This window comes from Canis lupus, chromosome 4, assembly GCF_048164855.1.
Source record: "Canis lupus baileyi chromosome 4, mCanLup2.hap1, whole genome shotgun sequence".
Classification (NCBI taxonomy): domain Eukaryota; kingdom Metazoa; phylum Chordata; class Mammalia; order Carnivora; family Canidae; genus Canis; species Canis lupus.
In genome coordinates, this window is record NC_132841.1 from 41,934,311 (window position 1) to 41,961,977 (window position 27,667).

At 41.2% G+C, this 27,667-nt stretch overlaps 1 protein-coding gene across 5 annotated transcripts in view; it reads right to left on the minus strand.

Moving 5' to 3' along the window:
- Positions 1-3,423: 3,423 nt before the first annotated feature.
- KCNIP1 (potassium voltage-gated channel interacting protein 1) overlaps positions 3,424-27,667 on the minus strand; it is a 339,153-nt gene continuing 314,909 nt past the window's right edge. For 3 of the 5 annotated variants that reach the window (XM_072824193.1, XM_072824194.1, XM_072824191.1), the window contains exons 2-8: positions 16,309-16,433; positions 15,431-15,500; positions 13,867-13,937; positions 13,049-13,156; positions 8,490-8,594; positions 7,522-7,584; positions 3,424-4,297 (exon numbers count right to left, since the gene is read on the minus strand). In XM_072824193.1, coding sequence (XP_072680294.1) covers positions 4,250-4,297; positions 7,522-7,584; positions 8,490-8,594; positions 13,049-13,156; positions 13,867-13,937; positions 15,431-15,500; positions 16,309-16,433 — 590 coding nt within the window. In that variant the 3' untranslated portion in view covers positions 3,424-4,249. Of the gene's footprint in view, positions 4,298-7,521; positions 7,585-7,892; positions 7,945-8,489; positions 8,595-13,048; positions 13,157-13,866; positions 13,938-15,430; positions 15,501-16,308; positions 16,434-20,799; positions 20,833-27,667 lie in introns of all 5 variants that reach the window. The other 2 variants (XR_012029818.1, XM_072824192.1) reach the window with 2 other exon arrangements.

Sequence of the window (27,667 nt, forward strand, 5' to 3'; positions counted from 1 at the left end):
TGGAAACTGCTGTGTTTATTTTTCCCTTGTTCCTTTATTAAAAGCTTTTTGCTTGTTGGTTTTAGTATCACTCTTTTTAAATTAAGTTTTAAATTTTAATTCCAATGAAGTTAACAGATAGTGTTATTTTAGTTTCAGGTGTATGATATAGTGATTCAACAGTTGTGTGTACTAGTGCTTGTCATGGTAAGTGGACTCTTTAATTCCCATCACCTGTTTCACCCATCCCCCCACCCTCCCTTCTGGTGACCATCAGTTTGTTCTCTTGAGTCAAGAGTCTGTTTTTTGGCTTGTCTCTTTTTTTCTTTGTTCATTTGTTTTGTTTCTGAAGTTCCACATGTGAGTGAAATCATAATACTTGTCTTTTTCCAACTGACTTATTTTACTTAGCATGATACTTTCTAGCTCCATCCATGTTGTTGCAAATGGCAAGATTTTACTCTTTTTGATTGCCAAGTAATATTCTAATATATATAATCACATCTTTATCCATTCATCAATTGATGGACACTTGGGATGCTTCCATAATTTGGTTACTGTAAATAATGGTACTATAAACATAGGAGTGCATGTATCCTTTTGAATTAGTATTTTCATATTCTTTGGGTAAGTACCCAGTAGTGTGATTACTGGATTATAGGGTAGTTCTATTTTTAACTTTTTTGAAAAGATTTTCTTTATTTATTCATGAAAGACACAGAGAGAGAGGCAGAGACATAGGCAGAGAGAGAAGTGGGCTCCCTACAGGGAGCCCAATGCGGGACTTGATCCCAGGACCCCGGGATCATGCTTTGAGCCGAAGGCAGATGCTCAGAGCCACCCAGGCATCCCTCTATTTTTAACTTTTTGAGGTCCCTCAATACTGTTTTCCACAGTGGCTGCACCAGTTTGCATTCCCACCAAGAGTGCATGAGGGTTCCTTTTTCTCCACATCCTCGCCAACACGTTGTTTCTTGTATCTTTGATTTTAGCTGTTCTGATAGGTGTGAGGTGATATATCTCATTGTAGTTTTGATATGTATTTCCCTGATGATGAGTGATGTTAAGCATCTCTTCATGTGTCTGTTGGCCATCTGTATGTCTTCTTTGGAGAAATGTCTGTTCATGTCTTCTGCCCATTTTTAAATTGGATCATTTGTTTTTTATTAAAAAGATGAATGGAAAAAAAAGATGAATGGATACCTATATGTTTGTAATTGCTGCAATAGTTGCTCCCCACCCATAGCCCGAGGACAGACAACTTTCTTTCTGTTGATTATTCATCTCAGGACCAATTTTGAATCTTTCTTTCATCCTGATTTCTCTCTGAATATCTCCAGATACTGATTTTCCTCTTGGCATTCAGTGTTCAGGACTGAATTGGGTTTCTTGTGGCCTGGCCAGCACAGGAAGAAGAGTGCCAACCCTTCAACTTTTCTACATCAGGGGCTCTTAGCCCTGGGTGTGCACTGGAATCACCTGGACAGCTTTTAAAGCATAATGATGCTCAGGGCCCCACCTGTAGAGGTTCTTATTCAGCTAATCTGGGATAAGGCCCAGGCCTTTGGCACTTTAAAATTTTCCCCTTCTCTGATCCCCAAGCGATTCTGATAAGCAGCCAGAGTAGAGATACATTGGCCTAGACCTTTTTTTTTTTTTTTTAAAGATTTATTTATTTACGATAGACATAGAGAGAGAGGCAGAGACATAGGAGGAGGGAGAAACAGGCTCCATTCCGGGACTGGCCTAGACCTTATATAAGGATCTAACACAGGCATCTGAAAAGGTCAGATGTATTCTAGCTTCAGGTCCAGCTTGCTCCAGCAACTCAGTGATCTAATTTAAGCTTTCAGTTTCCAGTGTGTTTTGTTTTAACGTCTCTGCCTTGTCTTCTGTGATTCTGGTTTATCTGCTCTTCAGTTACCAGATAACCCCTTAGAATTCCTAAATCACTACCAACATGTCCTTAGGACTGCATGCATCCCATTCATATCCAGTAGGAGAGAGACCAACTTTATCCTTTTGTTCCCAACACAAATCTTGTGATTCATGCTGTTTGGACTGGCTTAGGTATCAAGCCAATCACTGAACTAATCATTATGGTTAGAAGGATCGATGGTTCAGATCATGTGCTCCATTCATGGCATTGAGTGTGGTCAGTTCCCCACCTTGGCTCTGAATGTACATTACAATCATCTGAGCAGGTTCTAAAGAATCCTGATGCCCAGGCCTCACTAGCAGAAATTCTACTTCAGTTGGTCTGAAGTGGGGCCCATGCACTGGCAATTTTTCAAAGTTCCCCAGGTGATTGTGATGTTCAGCCAAGGTAGAGAACCATGGCCTAGAAATTGTATAGCCTCATGATGCAGGTTCAGACCCCGCACATGGGAAGGTTCATAAATACAGATCCTCTGCTTGGGCCTAAGTGTGTGTGTGCTTTGCTAGGGGCTGGCCACATGTCTAGCAGTCCTAGATGACCACATGGCAGCACGCAGGAAGCCTGGAGAAACAGAGCTGCCTTCTCTAAAGTTTCCAACCATGAGAGGCAGCAGCCAATGGAGTATTTCATGAACCCATGACATGTTGTGGCCTGCTCTTGCTAGTGGTCCATGGGCACTTAAGGCTTTCCCCTTCACTGCATCTGTTTCCTCATCTGCTGTTTGGATTCAGAGAATATCCATGCCTCTTTGAACTGACTACAGATGAATGAGATTTGTGTGTGGTACCTTCATTGCCTTGGGGTGAGGGGAAACAGACTCTCCTAACAGGAAGGCTCTATGATAGAATGGGAAGAGTTTAATCTCTAATGGAGCTGTGATACCCTAGGCAGGTCCCCTCACCTCTGAGCTTCAGTGTCGAAACCAGGAAAATGAGGACTCTATCTCCTAGAATGTGCTACATAAACATGAAATGAGATGTATGTAAGACCCTAGTAGAGCACTTGGCACATACTAGGGGTTCAGTAAATTGATTTCCTTCCAAAAATGCCATGGTTAGCTCTTCATCTTTTTAATGTGATGTTAAATGAGGAATCTAAGACAGTGTCCAACATAAGTAGTAATTTGTTGTTTATAAGCTGAAGCCACTTGGTCAACCCTTGGACTCTAAGCTGCTCAGCAGAAGTTCCAGCCACCTCTTCATCTCTGTATCCCCAACCATACCATGAGGCTCCAGACTTTCTATACCAGAGGGTCTTGAGAGCAGTAATCTTGTTGGAAGGAAGGTATTGTGAAGGGTCTCCTCTCAAAGACATATTTGTTTATAGTCACAGTATTTGTATTTAAATGGGATGCTTGCTTGGGGGCAGTGGAGGAGGATACTCTGACTGGCACTGGGTCTGGCACACAGAGCAGGTATTAATAACTGGATGACAACTCAATGGACGAGCCTTCCCTTTTCACAGCTTACCTTTTCTGGTCGATGGAGTCATGGAAAAAATGAAGATTAACAGTATAAGAAATAGTTCTGTTTATTGATTAGAACATGGTATAAAATTACAGCAATTTGCAGGCATTCTGGGCTTTCTGGGAGGGGCATGCAGTGCTGGACTGTAGCAGGAGATGGACTGAGGGCATGGACCACTGGGCATTGGCTTTCTTCCTGGGCACATTAAGGGACTTGCATTACCAGCACAGATGTCAGTGTGAAAAAGAATTATTGGTTCTTGCCTCTGGAAACAAAAGATGTGGGCAGTTTGGGTCACCAGACAAGGCCATGCTTAAGAATTCAGTTTTATCCTACATATGTTAGGTGCTGGCTCTCCCAATCTAGTCATATACTGATTTGTATTGTTCTGTGTAATGCACATTCTTCCCATCAAAATAAGGGAAACAGGCACATTGGTTTGGGAGGCCATCAGAGGATGGTGTGCATTTGGCTCAGGTCATCTTGCTTCCAGATACATCAAGGTCTGCTGGACTTGGAGGTGGTGGGCTGGGGCACGCAAGCAGAAAAGTGTGCACTACTGTTTAAGCTCAAGCAGAGGGACCTTCCATGGGGCAGCAGCATGAAGAGATGAGCATGCTTCCAAAACAAACCCAATTTAATCTTCTCTCTCTGAAGAAGATGGAGAAGGAAGGGTTGGCAATCAGAGACTGAGCCACGCGATGCTGGGTTCCATAGAAAGTCTCCAGTGGAGAATTCTTCCAATTTGTAAAAGGTGTTTCTGTCCCAAGAGTTGGTGTGTAGAATCAGAACAAGGGCAGATCAATGTGTTAAGAGGTGGTTGTTCAGTACAACGTCTCTGAGAGCCAGATGGCTATGTCCACAATTACATGACATTTTGGAATAGTTGGAGGGACCTCATGATGTTGTCATCCTGGAAGGGGAAGAGGAGGGAAAGAGAGGATGGTTAGAACTCTTTGAGGTTCCTCCTTGAGAAGCTCTGTAATGGTGAGCATGTGGGTTTCCCATGCAGAAAGAACTCTGCAAGGGTATGAGAAATACAGGGTGTGTATGTGAAGTACAGGGTGTGTGTGTGAGGGGGTGGGGGGGCGCTAGAGTGTGAGCAACTCAAGGCAAGAAGCACCTTCTGTGGCCTTAAGAAATTTGTAAGAAATAAATTATCCAGTGAAGCAGTATTACTTCTTTTAAGAAGTTCTGAGCAACTGCATTTTATCAAAGGATTTTTCTACATCCACTGAAATGATTGTGTTTTAAAAAATTCTATTATGTTATTAATTATATTGATTCTTGAATGTTAAACCAAACTAGCATTGCTGTAATAAACCTATTTGTTCATTTTTAAAAACCCATTACTAGATTTGGTTTTTTTCGCATCTATGTCCAGAGGGAATATATTAGTCTGAACATTTTCTTATTTTGCAATGGCCTTGTCATGTTTTTATATTAGAGTTATGATAGCCTCATAAATCAAGTTGAGAAGTTTTTCCTCTTTTGCTTTTCTCTGAGTTTGTATGAGACTAATATCCTTTCTTCTTTGGAAAGAGTTTGAAAGAATTTACAGGGTAAGGGATCTATGTCTGCCATTTTCTTTACGGGAAAAATGTAAATTAGAGATTCAATTTCTTTAACATAGATAGGACTATTCAGATTTTCTATTTCTTTTTGTGTTAGTTTTGATAAATTATATTTGCAAGGAATTTGTAGATTTCTATGTTGTCAAATGTATTGAATAATTAACTATTCTCTTTATAATGTCTGTAAAACCTGTAGTGTTGTTACCCTTTCCATTCCTCATACTGATAGTTTGAGTTTTCTATCTCTTTCTCTTTTGTTTAAATCAGTCTTGCTAAGCACTTACCAATTTTATTAATTTTTGAAAAGAGGCAAATTTTGGTTTTGTTGATTTTTTTATTGTATGTCTCTATTATATATTCTCCATTTTACATTGTTCTATTGTATATTCTCTGAAAAATATTGAATATAGAAAATCTTCAAATGTTTAGCTATTAAGCAACATACTTTTAAGTTCATGAGGCAGAGAAGGAAATATTTTGAATTAAAATATACTGAAAATATGACATTAAAATCTGTGGGATCTAAAACAGTACTTAAAGGAAATTTTATACCTTTATGTGAACACATTGGAAAAGAATGGCTGAAAATAATGATCTAAATCTTCATCTTAAAAAGCTAGAAAGAAAACCCAAACAATTAAATTAAAATTTAACAGAAGGAAGAAAATAATTTAGAGCACAAATGATGAAACAGAAAGCAGATGTATAATAGGAGAAAAAAAGAAAGACAAAAGTTGACTCTGGGTATCTGAAATCTTTTAAAAGTTGCTAGAACTTTTAAAGTAAGTCTATGGGTTCTGGAGTCACGCTGTCCAGAATTCAAATCCCAGATCTGTCATTTATAGCTGAGTGACCTTAGGCCAGTTATTGAATCCCTCTGTGCCTCAGTTTCTTTACGTGTAAAATAGCATCAATCATAGTATCTACCTAAAGGTGGGTTGTGAGCAAAAAATAAGTGAATTAATGAATAGCTATAGAGGTTGCTAATGTGAGAAACTAAACAAATTTAAAAAACTTCGCTCACCTGTGAAGCAAAGGCAAAAAGGCAAACCGAAGTAGGGCATAGAATTTAAAATTATAATGATGGAGTTCAGGTTCCATCTCTGTCACCTACTCTGCCTTAGCCATTTCTCTTAACTTTGCAATCTTAGGTTACTCTTCTTTGAAATGGGCATGATCAATACTCCTGGGTCACCTGGTTCCTGAGGATTAACATGTTGAAATATTTCTAGCCTTGTTGGTAAATAACTGCTGACCTGAGCCTTCTACCCAGCATCTTTCCCTCTGTCTATCTGGTAATTGGCCCAGGACCCCTGGAGCACCCAAAGGTCCATTGGCTAACAGGTTGGCAAGCTTAGAAGGGTTCCTCTAGGGCACTGCCCCATGGCATTTGTCAACATCAGTTAAGAGTGGTCGATTCTCAGTCTACTCTCATTATTTTTTTTAAATTTTTTAAATTTTTTATTTATTTATGATAGAGAGAGAGAGAGAAAGAGGCAGAGACACAGGCAGAGGGAGAAGCAGGCTCCATGCACCGGGAGCCTGATGTGGGATTCGATCCTGGGTCTCCACGATGGCGCCCTGGGCCAAAGGCAGGCGCCAAACCGCTGCGCCACCCAGGGATCCCTCTACTCTCATTATTAAATATGTTGAATATCACCCTGGATATAGTGCCACCACCTCTCAGGGCTGTTAGTGAAGTTTATACATACACCTGAAACTTGGTAGGTGCTCGGTATATGTTGATAACTTCTCCCTGGTTTTGTGCATCTCCTTTTCTTATGGGTAAATTCGGAGTAACTGTGTACTTTTCTGAAATAAGGTGGGGATAGAAATGCATTTTTCTAAAGTAGATAAAAGTAACTATTTCCAATTGAGTTTCTGGCAGAGACTCTGGGCTAGTCTAGCCTTAAAATGAGTGAAAATGTGGTCCAAGGACCTGCAGCACCAGTATGACTGAGGAGAGTGTTAGAAAAGTAGCCCCTCAAACTCCCTTCCAGACCTATTGAATTAGAATCTACATTTTAACCAGGTCTTTAAGAAGGTTGGTTTGCCCATTAAAGTTTTAGAAGTATTGATCTCCAGGGCCATTTGTGTTAAAACAAAGATTTCTACAGCCTCTCCCCACCCCGCCCTGCCCCATCTAGTGTTCATTTTCAGTATCACTGGGGAATTCTTGGGCACACTATGGCTTGAGATTCACAGCCTTAGATTTTTTTCCTCAGTTACTCCCTTGTAGTCTAAGGAGCGGAAGCAGGTTAAAAAACGAGTATTGCTTAACTGGGAAGTCTTTGGTTTCACAGAGACCCCCTCTGGGCTTCCACATCCCCTCCCCCCCAGTCCTTCTCAGGCTGTCTGGCTCAGGCTGTGTTTACCCAAGACCAACCACAGGCCAGTTGGAGGAGTGGAGATTGTTGGGATTCTGAGTTGCTCTTGGTGGAGTTGGTGGTGAAGGCTCTGACCTGAGGTCACAGGTTTCTCATTCTCTCCCTTCTGCAGACCCCAAGCCCCCAGATTTCCTTTCCCAGATCTAGAGGTTTTATGCTCTGAGGTCTCTCCTTACCTCTTGGCAGGATTCAAGAAATTCGTCTAAAGTCACGATGCCATCTTTATTTTTATCCATTTTCTGGAAGACACAACAGGAAGCACTTTAACAAACCTGGTAATCTGCATTCCAAAACTTTCGCTTTGTTAACCACCTTTGCCCCGAGAATTAAAGTGGTCTTCCACTGGCCAGACAACCCCACCCAGGCCCTGGTTATAGCACTTTGACTCCCATGAACTTCCTTAAAATGGAAAGACTTGCTCCAGACTCTCATCACTGGATTATTCTGCTGACACCTAACATGTCTTCCCCAGACTCTCTCCCAGCCTGTCCACCTGGCAGAGAGAACACTGCACATGAGAGGTTCGACTTCGGTCTCTGTCACTTACTGTGTGACCTTGAGTGAGTCTTTAAGCCTCTCTGAGCCTCTGCTTTTCCCATCTGCAAAGTGAGAGGATTAGACTAGAATGAGCTCGGACATTCTTCAAAACCCTACCACTAGCCTTATTATTATTATTATTTTTTTTTTTTACTAAAACACCACTATAGTCATGCCACTCTTCTACTTGTGGAGTAACAGTAGTCACCCAAGCAAGGCTAAACCTCTTCAATTAAAGATCTCAATTCAACCCACCTTTGTTTCCAACCTTATTTCCCATCACTCTCCAGACATAAAACCTTAAAAACTACATAAACATGCTTAATGGCATCTTTTCTGGCTACTCTGCTCCACTAAGGATTTTTATGGAACTTAGAGGCTATACCGTAGTATTTATACTTCATAATATACTTCCCTGTTCTATTCTATAGTAAATACTTGCTTACTTAATGAGATCATCTCTTACTTGAGGTCAGCACATCTTGTGATTCTTTTCTGTTTTCTACTATGCTTAGAACAGAGTTGGACAGAACCACTTGTTCAGATGCTTGTGGATTGACTGGTCTAAATTGGGCTTAAAGCTCACACACATTGTGTGGGCACTTACCTGGAAGAAGACATCTACATGCTGCCTTGGAGTGTCTTCTTTGAGCACAGGGTATGTGTATTTCCCCATCATGTCATAGATGGCTTTGACAATGTCCATCATTTCCTGGAGAGACGATATGGAAGTACAAAGTGGGAACCATGAAGTCAAGCTCTTTTTAGGTGACAGTTTGAGGCTCCCTGTCACCTTTGTGAATGAAGGCAATTAAAAGGACTCTCTTCAGCTGATGAGAGGAAGTTAGAAAGCAAGCTGAAGGGGCTATATTCTGGGAGCCTCCTCCTAGAGAGAGGGCAATGGAAAATTGTCTTTGCCTTCAAAAGCTGTTGGGTTAGTTACCTTTTCTTGAGCATTATCCTCAGTGAGGGGTTATGTGTGGGATTGGGGTGAATATGTTTGTGTACTGATTTGCCCACACCCCATTTTTGGAAGACTCTCTCCCTACTCCACAATTCCTTTGAATGATTGGGTGGGTGGCTGTGTTTGTACTGGGTGACTTGTCCCTGTGATCACAGCTAACTGGAACAAAGGTGGACATCTGACTGAAGCTGAGCTACTCTGTTTTTCTCTCTTGAGAAGCTTAAGTGATGAGGTGCAGAAACTGTAATCAGGAGTGATAGAACCCTGGAGCTCAAAAGTCAAGTGGATTTAGGACCAGAGTCGGTGCCACAGGCAAGCCATTTCCAGGTTTTAGCTGAGGTTGAATGAGAGCAGACACCTAAAAGTTCTGCAGAAGAGTAGAACTTCTGTGAAGAGTAGAATGAAGCAAATACACAAGAAAGTAGAGGAGATGGGAAAAATGCAGGGAGAAAGAGAGAGAGAAGAGAGGAAAGTAGTAGAGGCAGGAGAAGAGAGTTAGGGATTGGGGAGACACAGAAATCTTCCCATGAGCACATGCAAGGGCACTTGCACACACACATACACTTACACACACTCTCTCACACACATATACATACTCACATACACTCAGGCTTTCGGAGAAAAACAAATGAAGAAGAAAAACAGTTACAAAGACTGAGAGAATCCCTAGAGGGACAGTATTTCAGAATGGTTACCCTATAAACTAAAACCTCCTCTTGTACCTCCCCACCCCTATGTTGCTAGCAATTTGTGTCATTCCTGCAGAGGAGAGTGTGGCCATCTTGATCTCAGCAGTGCTGGAGGATGGGGAGGGAAGAGAGAGGAAAGAAGAGGTGGTGGTGGCGGGAGGAACAGAGAGAGAGAGAGAGAGAGAGATTGGAAGCTAACAACCTTCTAACTTCAATGGGGATTACACATATTCCATCAGGCTAACTGTATTTTTATAGGAAACCTCTCAACTTAGGCTAGTCTGTGTTGATGATTTTTTACCTTTAACCAAAAGACTACTTTCTATAGAGTCATTCTTGTTTGATGGCCTGATAGATGGTACAAATCCCATCATGTTTTCTTTCATCTTTCAATGCTTCCCGATACAGAATAAGTGATTATTAAATACTTCTTAAAAGAGTTCTGATTCTTAGTTTATAGCTATTTCCTCAAGAGTTTGTGAGGACCTATGCTCAATCCTAAGGTCCCTGCATGGGAGGGAGCCAAGTAACTGTTGAGTGGCTCTGTGATGTTCTGATCACACTGGCCAAGCATAGTATTCCACGGCCCCTCCTTGGAATGCAAGCAAGAGGGCACAGGAGGACGGCCTTGTCTTTGAGATCTATGGAGACCCAGGAGACAGCCTCTATCCCGGGTTCCTTGTCTGCTACTCCTGGTTCCATGTGCTTATTTTATTGTTTTTGATTCATTTATAACCTATCAATAGTTTTAGACTTACACAAAATTGCAAGAATAGAACAGATGTTCATGTATGTATACTTTTGACCCAGCTTCACCTAACTTGCCAAAGCACAGCACAATGCTCAAACCCAGAGAATTAACAATGCTACCACAGTGCTATAGTGCTATTAACACAACTATGGGGCTTATTCACATATCATTAGATTTCTCCCTGGTGTCTTTTTTATGGTTAAGGATCCCTCATCTATCTAGTTGTTGTGTCTCATTCTCCTCTAAACTGTGATGGTTTCTCACTCTTTGTCTTCAAGACCAAAACACTTCTGATATGAGTACTAGTCAGTTATTTTGTAGAATGTCCCTGTTTGGGTTAGTCCCTGGTTTTCTTATGATAAGATTGAAATTACGCATTTTTTATGAGAATACTATAGCAGTGATACTATATCCTTCTTGGTGCATCATGTCAAAGAGGTATATGGAGTTGATATAATCTTATTAATGTTGATATTAACCTTGATCACTTGATTAAGGTGGTGGCTGCCAAATTCCTCCACTGATTTTAGCATCTTTCAGTGGATCTTGCCTGCAAAAATTATTACTGTGGTATTTGTCTAATGCTGACTTTGTATTTCCTTTATTCATTCTTTATTTATTAATTGGAATTCTCCTTTAAGGAAGAGTTGTCCCTTGTCCCTCATTTATCTGTGAATTCAATTATTCATTTGAATACATATTTATTATTTATTTGAACACATATTATTTAAATATATATAATCTATAATTATATATATTTAATTTAGTAGGGACTCAGGCATGTTTATTTCATCGCTTATAATCTAATATTAGCATTTTTAATTTTGCTCCTCAAATTGTTCTGGTTTTGGTGACTGGGAACTCCTTCAACTGATTCCACATATCATCCTTTCCCCTCCCTCCCTTCTTTCTTTCTTCCTTCTTTCCTTTCCTTTCCTTTCCTTTCCTTTCCTTTCCTTTCCTTTCCTTTCCTTTCCTTTCCTTTCCTTTCCTTTCCTTTCCTTCCTTCCTTTTTAAAGCACTCCAATACTTTATAGCACTACAAGGTACTCCAGGCTCATCTTCTGTTTTCTTGTTCTCAGTCCTGGTATCACCCAATTCTCCAAGGAGACTGGGTCCTTTAATTGGAGAATGGTGTTCAGAAACCAAGGTCTGGGTGCAAGATACCCTCATTGCTAGTGGGCATCATTGCTTTTAGGCCCTCCCAACAAACAGAACTAGGAAATACATGTCTCTATCCATGTGTTTCTTTTAAAATGTGGGCTTCATAAGTCCTTCACATCCACATTATCAAACGTTTCTTTCCTGAGTATCTTTTATAAGAGGGGACTTAAAGACCAATTTTGATTGCTCTCTCAGGACTTTTGTTGCCTATAATTTGGAAGAGATTATCTCCAAATGATTGCCAGGGGGAAGTTCCAGCTAGCTATATTTTCTAGGAAGCTACTTATCCACATTTTCTTTTTATTTTAAAGGGTACTTTATTAAGTCTACCATCGAGAGAGATCTATGGGTATAAATGGGGACCATTTTGTCTAGTCTGCAGATAAGAAAGAGGGAGCCAGGGTTAGTGAGATTATTCAGTGATGAAATTATGGCTGCACAAAGGTTGAAGACTGTGTTATAAGTCCTACTTTAGGGTCCTTTCTTTATATTTTTGTAAAGTAGTATTGGAATATTTTGGAGTATCATATATTTGAATAGGTATAGAAGCATTAAATTATTTGCAAAATTGAGATAATATTATACATACTATTTTATAAGGTGATTTTTGTGTAATCACCTTGTGTAATGTAATGTGTCAGATGAATTTTTATATCTTCTCACTTTTGTATGACCTTAAATGGCCACCTGCTATTCCATTACATGCATTTACTGGAATTCATTGAACATATCTGTTATTAGTGGATATTAGGGTCTTCACACTCAAGGGATCATCTACCACTTTATTTGCAGCATCTAGAACATCTAATAAGCCCTCAAGTATATGTTGAGCAAATACTTGACTGAATGAACATTATAGAGAAGCTTGCAAGATTGAAGTGAGAATTGGAGATGATATTTGTAGCTCTAGGCACTGCACCTGGCACATAGAAGCTCAGGGAGTGGGATGTTGCAGGATGCTATGTCCAAGCTACAAATGAAATACTAAGACACAATGGATATCAAAGAGAGTTTTGAGATATACCTTTGAGTATTTCACTGTCTAGATACCACATGTACTTTGAGGCTGTAAAAGTGTTAAGCAGTGAAGATTCAGAAATCGTTTGTCATGTCTTTAGAGATTGTCATACCTGCCATCATCCCTTCTGTGGTTTTATTAGAAGGCAAAACAGATTGTGGCCAATATGATCCTATTGTAGTCTCCTCTTCCTCAGAAATCTCCCCTCTCTCTTCTAGACCTTGCTTTCAATTGTACCATTCCAACATTTAGCTTTAGGTTGTGGCTGTTAACCTGCTAAATGTGAGTTCCCCTGGGAAAAGTAACTCCACACTAAAATCACTGACACCCCTTTTGGAATGTGGATTGAATACATGTGACTCAGTAATAATGAATCTGCTTAATCCTTTCTTGAGTACTTGGGAACTGTGCAGGGTGGAACAATAGGGGGAGGTCAAGGTGACCTTCACCAGGAATCAGCTCTGTTAGCCCCAAAGCAGGTCCTTGCTCATTCAGACAATTTCACCCTCATGACTGAGGCTGCTTTCTATTAGATGCCTTCATTGTAGTTCTTTCATGCCCCTAGCCTCAGCTCACTTACCTCTTTGTTTATGTATCCATCTTTATTGATGTCATACAAATTAAATGTCCACCTTAGCTTCTCATGGACGGTTCCTCTCAGTAAAATTGACAGAGCAGTTACAAAGTCCTGACAAGTGGAAGAGGCATAAATGACATTAACCACCAAGCCTTGGGGTGGGTGGAACCTCTGTCTTTGGATCAGACTCTATGACTGCTTTCACTGAATTATATCTCCCATGTCCTCTGTCCTCTGAAGGATGTGGTCAACCTCAGGGAAAGTACCTCCTCTTTCATTCCTTACCCTGCCACATTTTAGGGGATGGAGTCTCCTTCAGGAAGAATGTATGTGCTGACATCTCCAGACCTAGGTAGACACTGCCTAATCCCACACCTGCAATTATCCCAAGGATGGTGGTACATTCTACTACTTGAGTTCATATTCCTGCCATACCACTTCCTAGCTGGTTGACCTTTGGAAAATCACTCCATCTCTCTTTGCCTTACTGTCCTCTTCTGCAAACTGGTAATAAATAATAGAACTCTACTTTGTAGGGTTACTGTGGGGACTAAATGAGTTAATACATGCAAAGCACAACTGCAGTCTGTCATGTGGTTAGCTCCATGTGCACATGAGCTATTAAACTGTTATCCTTAGTCCCTTGAGGCCCTGAGCTCCTGGAGGGGAAGGGCAGCTGCTGCTTCTTCCCCTATCTTCAGGAAATGCTTGTTAAGTGGACAACACACTGAAATGTCTGATGATCCAACAATCCCTTCAATATGCCACAGCTTGAAGGAAGAGTTTGGGGGGGGGCGTCTAGGACTTGGGGACAAGCATACCTCGAACTTCACGGAGCCTGTCTGGGTGGTGTCGAAGGCGTGGAAGAGGTAATGGGCATACATGCTGGCATCTGCAAGGCACAGAAGGAAAGGTAGGTGACAGGAGCTGGGGCTTCACAGAGGGGAGAAAGAATCCTTGGCAACAGTGATAAAGAGAAGAGGGTGCTACTGGGGTGATGGAAAGGAGGAAAGGTGGTAAAGGCAAACCCACCATGGAATCTGGGACCTGTAAAACTGTCCTGGGGTTTAGGTAGGAAGTTCTTAGAGCAAAGACTGACCCTTGCCCCTATATCTAGCCATCCTGGGAGAAAGACTCTCCTGCCTGCTGCATGGATAATTCTTGGTGGGTGAGTGACATGGTGACTGTGTGCAGAAGATGCTCTCATGAGTGAAAGAGCAATGCCAGGGAGTGAGCACCCACTAGGGAGCAGACAGACCTGGGCTTGGCTAGCAGCTCTGTCCCAGTGTAGCTCTGTGACCAGAGCATCTCTGAGCTCCTCTTTCCTGTCTCTTACAAAGGGATATAGCAAGATCTATCTCTCAGAATTTTGGAAAAAGTGTGTTAACTTTTCACATAGTCATGTCATCAGAACCATCACCATGTCACCATCACCATCACCAAACTCAATGAAATCTTGCCTACCACATGGTCAAAACTCAAGAGATTGAGGCTCAAGAACTCAACAACAGTGATTCTGGAGCCAGCATGGGGTGAAGCTGCCTCCCCACAACCTGGATAGGGACCCTATCCTGAGTCCCCACACCTAGGAGGGCCCTGTCTGCTGCCAAAGAGGCCCAGGAGAAACAGAGTCCAAGAAGTGTTTGGGACACTTGGATCTCCATTTCATTAGGACCCAGGGAAGGGGTCCTGCAGGAGATAGCTCCTGGGGGTGGGAAAGGAAGTGGCATGTAACACATGGAAGCCATGGGGAGAGCCACTGATGTCCTAGGCCCATGGAGCCAGAGTAGCTTCCTTCAGGAAGGAAGGCATGGCATGGCATGGCAACACAGTGGCCTGTGGCCTGGCATACTCGCTAACCTGGACTTACATGCACAATTTTATGTTCCCTACGTCTTTATGGATTCATTTATTCCTACAGTCTCTGGTATTTATTAAAATTCTCTTTCAAAATTCCACCTTGCCTCAGCTGTTGTGAGGGAAAGAATGGAGGGCACGTGGCACAATGGTGGGGCCAACACAGAGAAGCTTTTCATCAGATGCTTGTGGGATTGAATCCTGCTCTGTCACTTACTAGCTATGTGACCTTGAGTGAATTGCTTAACTTCTCTGAGACAGTTGCCCCATCTGGCATATGGTATAGTAGCTGCTTTCTAGAGCTGTTAGGAGACTTTATGATATTTATTAATCTCTCCTCTCCTGAAAATGATCCATTTCAGAGCTCTTTTCCGCTCAAGCTTTAGCTAATTCTTTATCTTATACTAAGGGAATGAAATCTTACCCTGAGTTGTTCCTGACATTGAGGAGGAGAAGCATGCACTTGGAGGAAGAAAGGCTGTTCACCAGAAAGGGGGCTGGAAAAGATCTTTTGAAGATCAGACTCACCTCCATGGGGAAAAAACTGAGCGTAGATTTGTTTGAATGTTTCTTCATTGACCACACCACTGGGGCACTCCTGCATGAAGGGGAGACAGTCAGTGGGGGGGGGGGGGGGATGGGGGCCCACCCCAGAAGGAGGAGACTGTGTCCATCCTTGGGGTTTAGGTTTCCTCATCATCCCTGATGAGTAGGGACTGGACAACCACCCATATGCTTCTGTATCACCAAGTGAGTAGCTGGGAGTTTACCCTGCCTTAGGACTGGAGCTGCTTTGCAAAATGATGAGGCTTTATCAGAGAATAGGTACTGTGAGTTGGAAAGAGCATGGGCTTTGGGCTTAGGAAGACCTGGATTTGGATCCTGGTTAAGCATCTTCTAGGCTTTATGACTTTGGGTGAGTTAGTCTCTGATTCTCAATGTCCTTACCTGTAAAATAGGGCTAATAGTACCTTCCTGACAAGGCTATCATGAAGTTTAATATAGGAAGTAATGTAGCAAATTAATACTTTGGAATTCAGGCTTACACATCAGTCTCTGTGAGCTCAGTTAGCACAGACTTAAGTCCCAGCAGTTCTGGGGCATGGACAATATTGACAGTGTGAATGGGTTATACTAAGGCTAAAAGCTGGGCCAAGGTGATTTCTCCAAGGTTGCGCCTGCTATCCTGTGAAGTGCCTGGGCTACTGGCCAGTTTCCCATCTATAGAGATTGCCTCATTCTTGCCTGGAGTCTTTCTTTCTAGCCAGGTGATCTTGCTCTCATGCCCTCTTTATAGAATTGGCCTTTCTTTTACAACTGCATATATGGAAGAGCTCCCTAATGGGCCCTGTTGGCATTTGGGTGGGAAATCCTGCCTGGGCCTTCAGCTTCCCTGTGGGCCTTACATTTTTGAAGCCTCGATAAAGGACTTGCAGCTCCCTCTTGGTAAAGTTGGTCTGGGCCTCAAGCTGCTCCAGTCCCTCTGGCCGATGGCAAACCATGGTCATCTCCAACTCATCTTCAATCTTATCTGGAACCAGAGGAGATGGAGTTGGAGTGGCTGACCTCAGTGGCCACTCGTCAGACCACAGTCTTGGCTGTCAAAAGAGTGGGTGGTGTGACCTGGGACACAGGGTCGTGGGCTGGGGTCACAGTGCAGATGACCTTTCTGCCTTGATCCCTCCTCCCCCACCTCCCCTGTTCCTTGCCTAGTCACTTCTGTCTTACACTTCGTCTAGCCATAACTCCAGCTGTGTCAGATGCCACACAAGAAGGGAGCTTCAGGCAGGAGAGAAACACCTTCCAAGTGGAGATGAGGGTAGATGGGCTAAAAATAAGTCTATACGAAAACATTTCCCTTTTTTTCAAAGTAACTTCTTCACATATTCAATTTGCTGTCCCCCTGAACCATCTGAATATTCCAGAGAGACACAGGTAAGTGAGTGGAATCATTAACAGCTCCCAAATAGCAAAGAGAAAATCTATTAAATATGTAGAGCAAAGTCTTACCATTTGGTACAATTAGATGAAGCTAATACAATTTAGCAAAAAGTTCCAATTATGGCATGTTAAATATTAATACAAGAATATGAATGTATTTTATAGAGTTGTTTTATAATATATACTAGATATTCTTAAATAGGAAAATGACTTAAATGGGAACCAGTTGATATAAATCAAAGCTTCTGAAGCATTTGAAGGGCTCAGAAAACAGTTGTCTGAAGTAGCAGTGTGTTTCTCCACTAAGTATGACAATGTAATGTAATTTTCCACTAGTTTTTGAGAAAGTGTCAGTTAAAGCAAGAGATTTGCCATTGCCTCCTGAAGGATCACAACCTCCAAATAAGTGGAAGTTTCAATGTTTTACCATCCCAGAAGGCTAAATGAGTGTTTCCTGCCAGACGCTTTCTATAAATTTACTCCAATCAAGAATCAATTGTCGGCTAACCTTTTCTGCCCGTTGTTGTCATGCAGACATTACCCAATCCATATATTGAACGACTGTAAATCTGGTTTGGCAAGAATAGTGATGAGATGGGCAGGGTGCTGAGAATGCACACACACACCATGTCACATCCCATGACCATAGAGAGTGGGGACAGACTGCATTTCTGTCTGAGAGAACAGGGTGAGCAGGTGCTTAACACTGAGTACATTTCTCCAGTCAGTGCCAAGTTCTTGCTACCAGATTTTCTCTCCAATTGTCACTTTTTCTTTTGAGACTGTGATCTCAATACAAAAGGAATCCATCAAAGTGAGTTTGTATCTTGGACATCTTCCCTAAGGAAATGGACGTTTGGGTAAGGTTCCAAGGGAGAGACAGAAGAACTTGGTAATAATCCCCAATGGTTGTCTTTTGTATGTGCTGGGCAACAGGTATCACTTTATCCTCCCGGGAGTAGGGCAGATTATTCAATATAAATAAGATACTCTGATAATACAACATAGCTACAAGTGACTGATTTCTTCGTAATTCTTACAGAGCCTTTAATTATTGTTATGTTTGTTACTAACAAGTTAAGTAGTAATTACCTAAACACTGCAGCATTTCTATGTAAATCAAAGGGCCAATTTCCCTAAAAAAACAACTCTCCCCACATAAATCTAATTCAGAAAACTCACATGTATTTTTAGCTCATTTTAAAAGAGAAATAAAATTGTTAGTTTAAATCTCCAGTATTAGATTTAATAGCAATTTTATTTTGAAAAGTATACAGATATTTAAAACTCTGAGAAGAGGTGAACTATGAAAATGTAAACCAGGAAGACAGAAATACATTTTTTGGAAGAAATGATGTATTTTTGCAGGTGTCTGGTATATATTTCCCAGTTTAACTTATCCAGAAGCTAAAAAGACTTCTTTTACAGTGTTGTCTCATTTCTATTAATCTTCTTGTGATTGAATTCTTCACCAGATCAGGGAAGTCTCTGCGGAAGTTTGAGAGAATCTTTCTGCTTCATAAGCTGCACTTACCATCTCCTTTATTATAAATGCACTAAGTAGTTACTGAAATATCAAATATTAAGCCCACTTCATTAAGGGAGAAATCAACTTTATCAATAAATGGTTTGTTTGCTGTCTGGGCAGCAGGATCAATTTCCATATCGGATTCAGTAATATCTGAATATTGGGATGCTGACTGCCAAGCTTTGCTTTGCTTTTGCTTTTCATCACCTTCTAATTGTCAGGCTGTGGTAACATCAGTCACTGAAGGAAATTCATGTCTTTGGGGCTCGAGATGCTGGGAAATAGCTTGCATGTCTTAAACCAGTGGTTCCCAATTTTTTTTGTTTTACTGTGTTTCAGAGGAAGAGCTACAATTTACATCACAATCCAGTATGCACAAACATATAAATAAATATTTTATGAAATATTTTGAAGCAAAAATCTCCTTAAACACTTTCCCCTGTTAATGTGAGATGTACTCTGTTCTCACTTTTAGTCTGGTCCTTTCTAAAATTATGCTGATTGTGACCATCATGTGTCATGACCTGTGGATGGAAGACACTAAGCTGTCTATACATGTGGCAACTTTCTAGAAGGGCCCACATCTCAGCATCCCCTTCCCTCATGCCTGCTCTCCCTTCCCAGCCTTTGTCTGGTTCCAGCCACTGTAAAGACATTCTGAAGAGATTTCTGAAGGGGCTTCTGAGGTTTTCACATTCCTCCTGTTGCACCTACCCCACTTCCCACCCACCTCCAGGGAGTCCCTGGGTGCTGCCCAGGTGGTCCCAGTAAAGGAAGCAGGGCCGCTCAGCTACTTGGATGGAGGAAGAGGACAACAATTAATAGGTGGGGAGCCTCCCTGACAGTTTCTTTTTGAGGTCTGCTAAGAGTCTGCAAGGGAAAATATTGCTTATTGTTACTTTTGTTATTAAAAAATTAAAAGTAATGGTGAACCAGTTACTAAGTCAGACTGAGTTTGGATGATAGTCATCAAAATTAACGTAGAAATGTAATACTATGGCGATAACTACATAACAAGAATAAATTAGAATACTTTCTGTTGGTAAAGTACTTTTAGTCTGTAAAATGTTGCCATGCCTGTTGTCCCATTACAAACTTGTATGTGTTGGGGAGTGAGGGACCATTACCCTCTCTATCTGAATATTAGATATTTTAAACATGTGGAGCCCATGTTAAGGAGATCTCTTCCAAGCTCTGTCACTAAATGGCTTTGCCTGAGTCACACAGCCAGTTTATGACAGAACAGGACCTAGAATCCAGCTAGTCCAGGGTCTCTTTTATAGATCTGGCTTCCAGTGCTCCTATACTGGCTTCCGCTTCCCTCAAACACAGACTACAAATTGGTTTGTAACCAACCTTACAAAGTAACAAGAGCAGGGCTCTGTGCCAGAGTTCAAGTCAGACCCCTAGACTATGAGCTGTAGGAGGAGGACCAAGCCTTTGGTCTCCTCCCTAGTGAGGTGTCTCCTTTGCTAGCTCCTTCTCCCTGGACTAGGAAATAGTCTCTCCATCATGGCATCTCTGGGTTGGATTTTATAATCATCCATCTAGTTTCAAAGTTACAAAATGGTGGCCCTCGACATAGAATGTAGTCCAAAGATTGGTCTTGTTTGGTGTATAAAATGTGGTGGGTTTTATGTTTTTGGAATTAACTGACAATATTTAAAGATGAGAGGTTGACAAAGTCAATTTTTAAAATTTCTCTTGGAAAATGGGATTATCTAACAACATTGATCTTAAATTCTCACAAGGCAATAGTTTACAGGAGCTGAGCAGTAGCTATTCCCTCTGAGCAGCCAATGCCTCTATTGCTCCCTTTCTTCACCTGTGGCTCACTTAGCTCATTTATGCTACCTTCCTGGCCCCATTGGCATTTGAGTTTTTGTGTCCTGATTTCTGCCTGCTTACCTCCCACCTACCTACCTTTCTCCTACCTCACTTACCACCCAGTCAACCAACTTTTCTCTCCCTATTTATTTAAACACATTCCACTTTGTTTCACAAAGGACTTAAAACTGATTATATGAAATAAATATAATAAAATAAAAAGAGATAAAGTAATAAGAAAAAACCACCCCAGAAAATGTTGAGTAGATTAGGAGGTCAAGACCATGGGGAAAAAGAGAACTTAGAAATTCAGGTCATTTGTTCTAAGCAGTGACTAACTTGAGCCACAAACTGGCTCTGAGCTTTTATATATGTCTTGTTGCCCATGAGAGAAAACCATAACAATTTCATAGTGGGAGCAAAGCTTTTCCTATAACTTGTCTCTAAAGAATGTTTCCGACTGTTTCTAGTAGGGTTTGCTAACAAGGGGCAAAGAAAATTGGTGAGTGAGTAGAACAATTACAAAATATAATTGATTAAGAAGCTCTTCTTTTGAAAGTAATGTGACCAAAAGTAGTCAAGTTAGTTTAAACTTTTTTACCTCTCTGATACTGGTAATACCACCAGGCGATGTCTAGGAAAAAGTAAGAAAACATTTTACCAAATCCATTCATCAAAAAAACAAAACATACTTTTATTTTCCATGGAGATTGCACTCTGAAGGTGTCCAGGTCACCATACAGCTCGACATATGCAAAGAGATCTTGTAGCAGGGCTGGGGCTGACCTTTTCCCTATTCTTTTCCCACAGTCCGAACAGGCAAGAGCAATGGGTCACCTCGCAGTGCCCACGGCTCCCAGCAGGGGGCTCACTGAGCATGCCCGCAGCCATGCAGCCATGCAACCTGAAGAGAGATGGAATGGCATGGGGCAGAGGATGCACGGATGTGAATGGGTCCTTGGAAGTACTCGCATATTTGATTGAAAAGTGTCTTATGTGATACCCTTCACAACAGAGGCCCCATTGTCCTCCTCTGCCGCTTTGACATTTGAATCTGCACGTTTTGTAGGATTCTATATTTGCTCGGTCAACCATCATCAAAGACGTATCTACTATGCGCATTTCAGTGAATGAAACAACTCTATTCCCTGCTCTCCTGGAGCTTACAATCTACAACCCTTCTCTCTCCTTCTCTCTTCCCTTCTAAAGCTTGATAAGTAGGGGGTGGGCTGTTGAAAAAAACTGATTAGCACATTAGGACGGGTGAGCAGAGTGGATGCAGGTGAAGTCCCCTGGTATGCTGAATACAAAACATAAGACAAATCATCAGACCTGGAAGATCTGCTATGGCACGATGGAGCTGGGCGGGTCCAGGTCCCAGAAAACAGGAAATGGGGGGCTTTACTTGCTGCTCTCCTGCTGGTCTTTTGGGGCCTCTTTAGGGGTCAGCTTGGTTTTTCCTTTGTGGGCCATTATTTGAACTTCCTCCTGTCCTTCCATCATTCCTTTGTTTTTTTTCCTTCCATCACTCCTGATGGAGAGAGTGTGTCATACAGCCCAGCCTTCACTTTAAGTGTGTTTTGATCACTTCCCACCCACATTCTCAGACAGCAGTGGTTTATTTTCTGCTGTCCCTAAAGGTGGTGGTACTGTTAGATATCCACTCATAAATATTTCTGTCTTGTGTCCTGACCTGAATCCCCTGGGAGAAGCTTATTTTGCCAGATTTACTTGCTTTCTTTTATCAATCTGATTAATCACATTTACATTCATTTACTTTTTCTAATAGATAAATTTTAGAGCAGCTTTAGGTTTACAGAAAAGTTGAGCAGAAAATACAGAGTTCCCATGCCTGTCACCTCACGGTTTCCCCTTAGCCCTGGTATGATATATTTGTTCAGCTGATGAACCAAGATTAAAATATTTTTAGCTAACATCCATAGTTTACATTAGAGTTCATTGTGTGGTATAATTCTATGGGTTTTGACAAGTGTATAATGGTCTCATATTCACCACTACAGCATCCCACAGAATAGTTTCATAGCCCTAAAAACACCTTGGTAGCATTTTTGTGGAGGTATATCTATAAATATGTATTGACCATCACTGCCATGCCAGGGATGGGTTTGGAAAGAGGTGAAAAGATGTACTGTCAGTTCATATGGAGCTCTCTGACCGGCTGGGAGATGCACACAGAGACCAAGATCACAAACTCAAATGCCACCAGTAGTCAGTATGGAATTTAGATGAGTCAGGTGCTAGGTATACACCAAGAGAGACTAGCAGGGACTGAGAACTGGTGAGTCATTGCCCCATTAAAGGGGAACAGCTCTTACACAGCCAGTTGTTATTATGTAGAATTTAGGTTCAGGGAGTCCAGATCTTTAGATTTTTCTCAGGAGCTGCTACAATTAAAAGATTGTATCTTGATTCTTAGCTGTTATTAATGAGCTTAACATTGGGAACATACAGCATGAGCCAAATATAATATTCCTATTCATAGGATGCTATGGGTTGCTGGTCTGGAACTCTTCCTTGGTAAATCATGCCAAGTAGCAAGCAGTGTAGATCTGGCTAAGACACTTGGGAGCCAAGAAGGAAAAAGCTCTTGATGAATGTCACCTGGAAGGCATAGGATTGGAAGGGGTGACAGGGATGGCTTCAAGAGAAGGTGATAATTTATTTGAATCTTCAAGGAAAAGGGGAACAAGGGAATAGCCTATGCAATGATACATAAGCCAAAAGGCCCAGGAATGGTGAGCTCTCCTACAGCAGAGCTGACTTCTCACTGAGAACAATTTGGAAAGGAGGATTAAAAAAATGAATCAATTAAAAATTTAAAAAAAAATTAACATAGTAACAACAAAAAGACACCTGAAGCCTGGGGGTGGTGGGGAGCAGGGGTAAAAAGCAACACATGTGTTTGAAGGCACTGGAGAGCTACCAAGGTATCCCATCTTTAGAAGCCGTGATTCTGGAGGGAAGAAAAACTCATTAAGTGGCTTGACAGTCGATGCTGTTGTTCATCTCGCAGTGTATGCTGATTTATAAGTGGCATGGATAATGAGCTTGAGAAACTGAGCAAAAAGGGTCTGCTAAGAGCAAAAACGTAAGCAGAACTTTCACCAATCTGGGAAGACAAAAATAGGATCAGTTCTACTAAGACATTCAGGGCTCGAGGGGTCTCAGAGGAGGGATGGATGCATAGACATAAGCCTAATTGCCTGAGCTATCCCAAGGGACAGAGGTCAAGGGAAACGAAGCAAGAACTGTACCCCAAGGTTGCAGAGCTAAATGGAGCTCTTGGCAGGCTCACAGTGTAATGGGGTATCAGAGTCTTCTAGGAGGGGGTTCCTGGTGAACATTCAGGTTTTCAGTTTGGCCCGGAGAGGACAATGTTCTAGGAGAAAGGGCACATCAGAAATAGATCAGGTCTTTCAAAGATCGAAATCCAGCCTCAAAACAGCCCAGTCCCCATTTGGATTAAGTTCATCTGCTCCTGCTCAGTTACCTTGCACGAGCTGAAGGCTCAGCCAGATAGTGTTCACATTTTGTATTCTAATGCTCACCACTCATTGAAAATTTGCCAGACATATTAAGAGACTGGACCGACAGAAGACAAAATATAGTAAATAGATTCATCGGTGATCTAAATATTGGATTCATCAAGAGTGAGCTTTAAAATGATGGTGAAATATGCTCAAGAAAATAAAAAGATGGAGATTCCACTAGAGAATCAGAACCTATAAAAGTAAATGAAAAGTCCTAGAATTGAAAAACATGCTATCCAGGATTAACAACTAAATAGATCAGTTTAACAGCAGGATAGTCACAGATGGAAAGAGAATTAGTGATTCAGTGATAGGTCAAGAGAAAAATATACAGACTGATATACACATAGAGAGAAACATGGAAAATACAAGCCCATAAAAGAGACATTGGATGTGAAGAAAAGTTCTAACATATATGCCACCGGAGTTCCTAAAAAAGAGGAGATAAAAAATGATGTCCAAGCAATATCTGAAGAGATAACAACTGATCATTTAAAAAACTGGATGAACGAGATTGAGCCACAAATTCAAGAAGCATAAACCCAAGCAGATAAACACAAAGGAAAGCACACTGAGAACATCACAGTAAAACCTGAAATACAACGACAAAGAGGAAACCTTTGATATAAGACAACAAACTTCAGATAAAAAACAAGCCCTAACTCAGTACTGCTTGTGAATCTGAAGACACAGAAAAGATAGAGGTGAAACACGGAAAGTGATACAACATGCAAACACACATCAAGCAAAGCAGGCGTGGCTATGTTAACATCAGATTAAGTAGAATTTCAGGCAAGAACCTTTGCTAGAAGAGGGAGTTTGCATCATGAAGGCACTATCCATTAAGAAAATACAACAATTCTAAATTAGTATGCACAAATAATATAATTTTCAAATACATACAAAGCAAAGACTAACAGAGAAAAGGAGAAATAGCAAATTCACAGTCATAACTGGAGATTTCAAAACTCCTTTCTTAGCAACTGATAAAAAAATCGATTAGGGTAAAGAGGATATAAGCAGTGCAATTAACCAATGTATCTCCATTGATAGGAGTGGAGCTCTTTACTCAACTGCCACAGAGCTCACACATTCTCAAGTGCTCAGAGAACATTGACCAAAACTGACCACTTCTTGAGTTATAAAGCCAATCTCAACAAAGTCTAAAGAACTGAAATTATTCAGAATGTTTTCTTTTTATTTGTTTATTTATTTATGATTTTATTTCTTTACTCATGAGAGACCCAGAGGGAGAGAGGCAGAGACATAAGCAGAGGTAGAAGCAGGTTCCCTTTGGGGACCCTCATTTGGGACTTGATCCCACGACCCTGGAATCACGACCTGAGCCAAAGGCAGACATTCAACCACTGAGCCACTCAGTGCCCCTATTCAGAACATTTTCTACCCACAGTGGAATTAAACAAGAAATCAAGGGAAGAAGAAAAAAAAAGACATTTCCAAATGTTTGGAAATCAAACAACATGGTTTGAATTCCTAAGAAACCCATGTATGGAAGAAGAAATCTCATGGAAACTAGAAAGCATTTTGAACCAAATGATAATGAAAATACGACATATTGAAACTGTGGGACACTGTGAAAACTGAGCCCAGAGGGAAATTTAAAGAGCATGACATACTTGAGCTGCAAATAATTTAGGTGACAGTGTGCATAAAATTGAATGCCATGCTGCCTCTTGAAATCATATTTCTAGTGCTTCCAATGGTTCATTTTCAGTGTGCCTAAACTATGTTGGTTACATTAAAGACTGTATTAGAGATGGCATGCTGGCATTTGAAAATGTGATCTTTTCTCTCTCCTTAAACATGGTTGATTGGTTTATTCTGGATGAGTTTAACACCATCTTTTGGTTGACAATTTACCCCATTATAATGAGTGAAGATCTCGGTGGCACCTGTATGGAACCAAGGGTGAGGAGCTGGGGTATGGTGGTGCACAGAGGGACGAGTTTCATTTGGTCTTGAAGTATAATCCTGGAGGCTGAGATTCTTATAGCCAGGGCTTGGAGGTTAGTCATAAACTCACTCAGACACACACAGCACACACAACTCATCAGCTCTGAATTTTATAAACTTAACGATGAGTCCCGGGAGTGCTGAGCTGAGCTTTGATAAAGATTTTTTGAGTGTTCTGGACATTTTTTTCAGTCTTCTTGCTTCAATAAAACTCAAATCATGTTTTGCTCCAAGCGTTTGTTCTCTTAATCTTGAAGCCCTCCTGCCCCTTTTAAGCAAAATTGAATTTATACATTTCTCATTCATTTACACTTCAGTCCTGAAAATCTTCTGGAAAAAAGAGTCCTATAAAAAAATCTTTGAGTACTGCTATTTCCATTAGATGGACTTGAAAATTCTTCCATATATAGTGTATTTCAGTTCTGTGACCTTTCTCTCAGAATAAGGGTGTTTTTGAATGTGGCCTTCAGATCAGCATATTGGGTGAGGTATGTGGAAAGGGAGTGTCAGATGTTCCTTGGAAAGTGGTGGTAGTAGAAATTAACTGTCAGAAATATAATGTGATTATTAAAAGTCCACAAAGTCATTAAACAGACCGTGACATAAATCACAACTCTGTTGTGTGACAGCATGAAATTCACACATTTTCCAACAAGACTGGAAAGACAAACTACTAGGAAAGAAGCAAATCATTTAGATCCCAGGGTTGGCAGCCCTAAATGATGTCTCAGGACAAGGAGCAAGGTCACATACGTTAGGGACTCTTGTGTCCCTTTGCTTCCATGGCAACATTGCAGTCCAGTTAAGCCCCTGGCCAGGCTGTGAAATAGTGTCTCAGCCACAGGTGGAAATCTCTAGATGATGTTTAAATGGACTCTATCTGAAAAAAGTATTCTGGATGATTTACTTAGATGGCACCAGTAGTCTCCACAGCTCCAGGGAGCAATTAGTCACACGAGGCCCAAATCCTACAGCCAGCTGGCATTCGGGAGGCAGTGGGAAACCTCCTACCACCTCTTCTTTGGTCTTAGCTGGCTACTGCCCTGAAGTTCCAGCACATGGAGATGGCCAGTTCATGAGTGCTGGCTGCCCTGTGTTGGGGATGGGGGACACGTTGCCCAGGATAAGTGAGTCTTGAATATTTCTGTAGGAAGCAAGAGGATTGCATAAATGGGATTTTGTTGCTCCTCTTGACTGAGAGGCTAACATGTCACTTCACTGTAAATGAAGGGGAGAAGGGAGTAGAAGTATCCACGGAGAAGGGCATTGCTAGCTTTAAGTTGGAAATATGAAGGTGCTGAGAGAAGTCAAAAAAATTACTCACAGGAAAAGTAAAATTGCCACATAAATAGGACTTCTCCAAGATTGGCACAGAATTTTCTCATCAATGGAAATTTAATGGATCAAGGTCAGACTAAGGTGTGAAAAGCCAATCTTTCAGCCTGTTTTTTTTCAGCCTGCTTTTTGAAGAGTAGTTCACTGCTTTCCAGCTAACTCGGCAATTTGCCAGGTGATGGGTTTCCAAGCAGAGGACTTGCTTTGGTGGGCTGGTAAATGTTTAACAATTGGCATTTGGGGATGGTAGAAAAACCTGATGGATATCATTTTCTAATATCTTTGGTGTAAATATTCCCACCAGGCTATCAATGTGAAGTCACTGGATGTGGATTTGAGAAGTGAAGCGTGCAGCCTGTGGGTATGAGCCAGCTCCATCATATTACTGCTGCTATGTCAGAATAGCTAGTGTATGTTTAATTATCCCAATTAGTGTGCTAAGGGCCTGAAAACCAAATTCATAAAGTAGGTTTAGCCTCTGTAATCCAACCAAATAAACCTTTTCATTGTTGTTATTGTGAAAGTAAAGTTCAGTACATCATATAGAGTAACACAAGCAGGGAAATAATGGAGATTGGCTGGGTGAGCTTTTGCTGGAATTCAGTATTA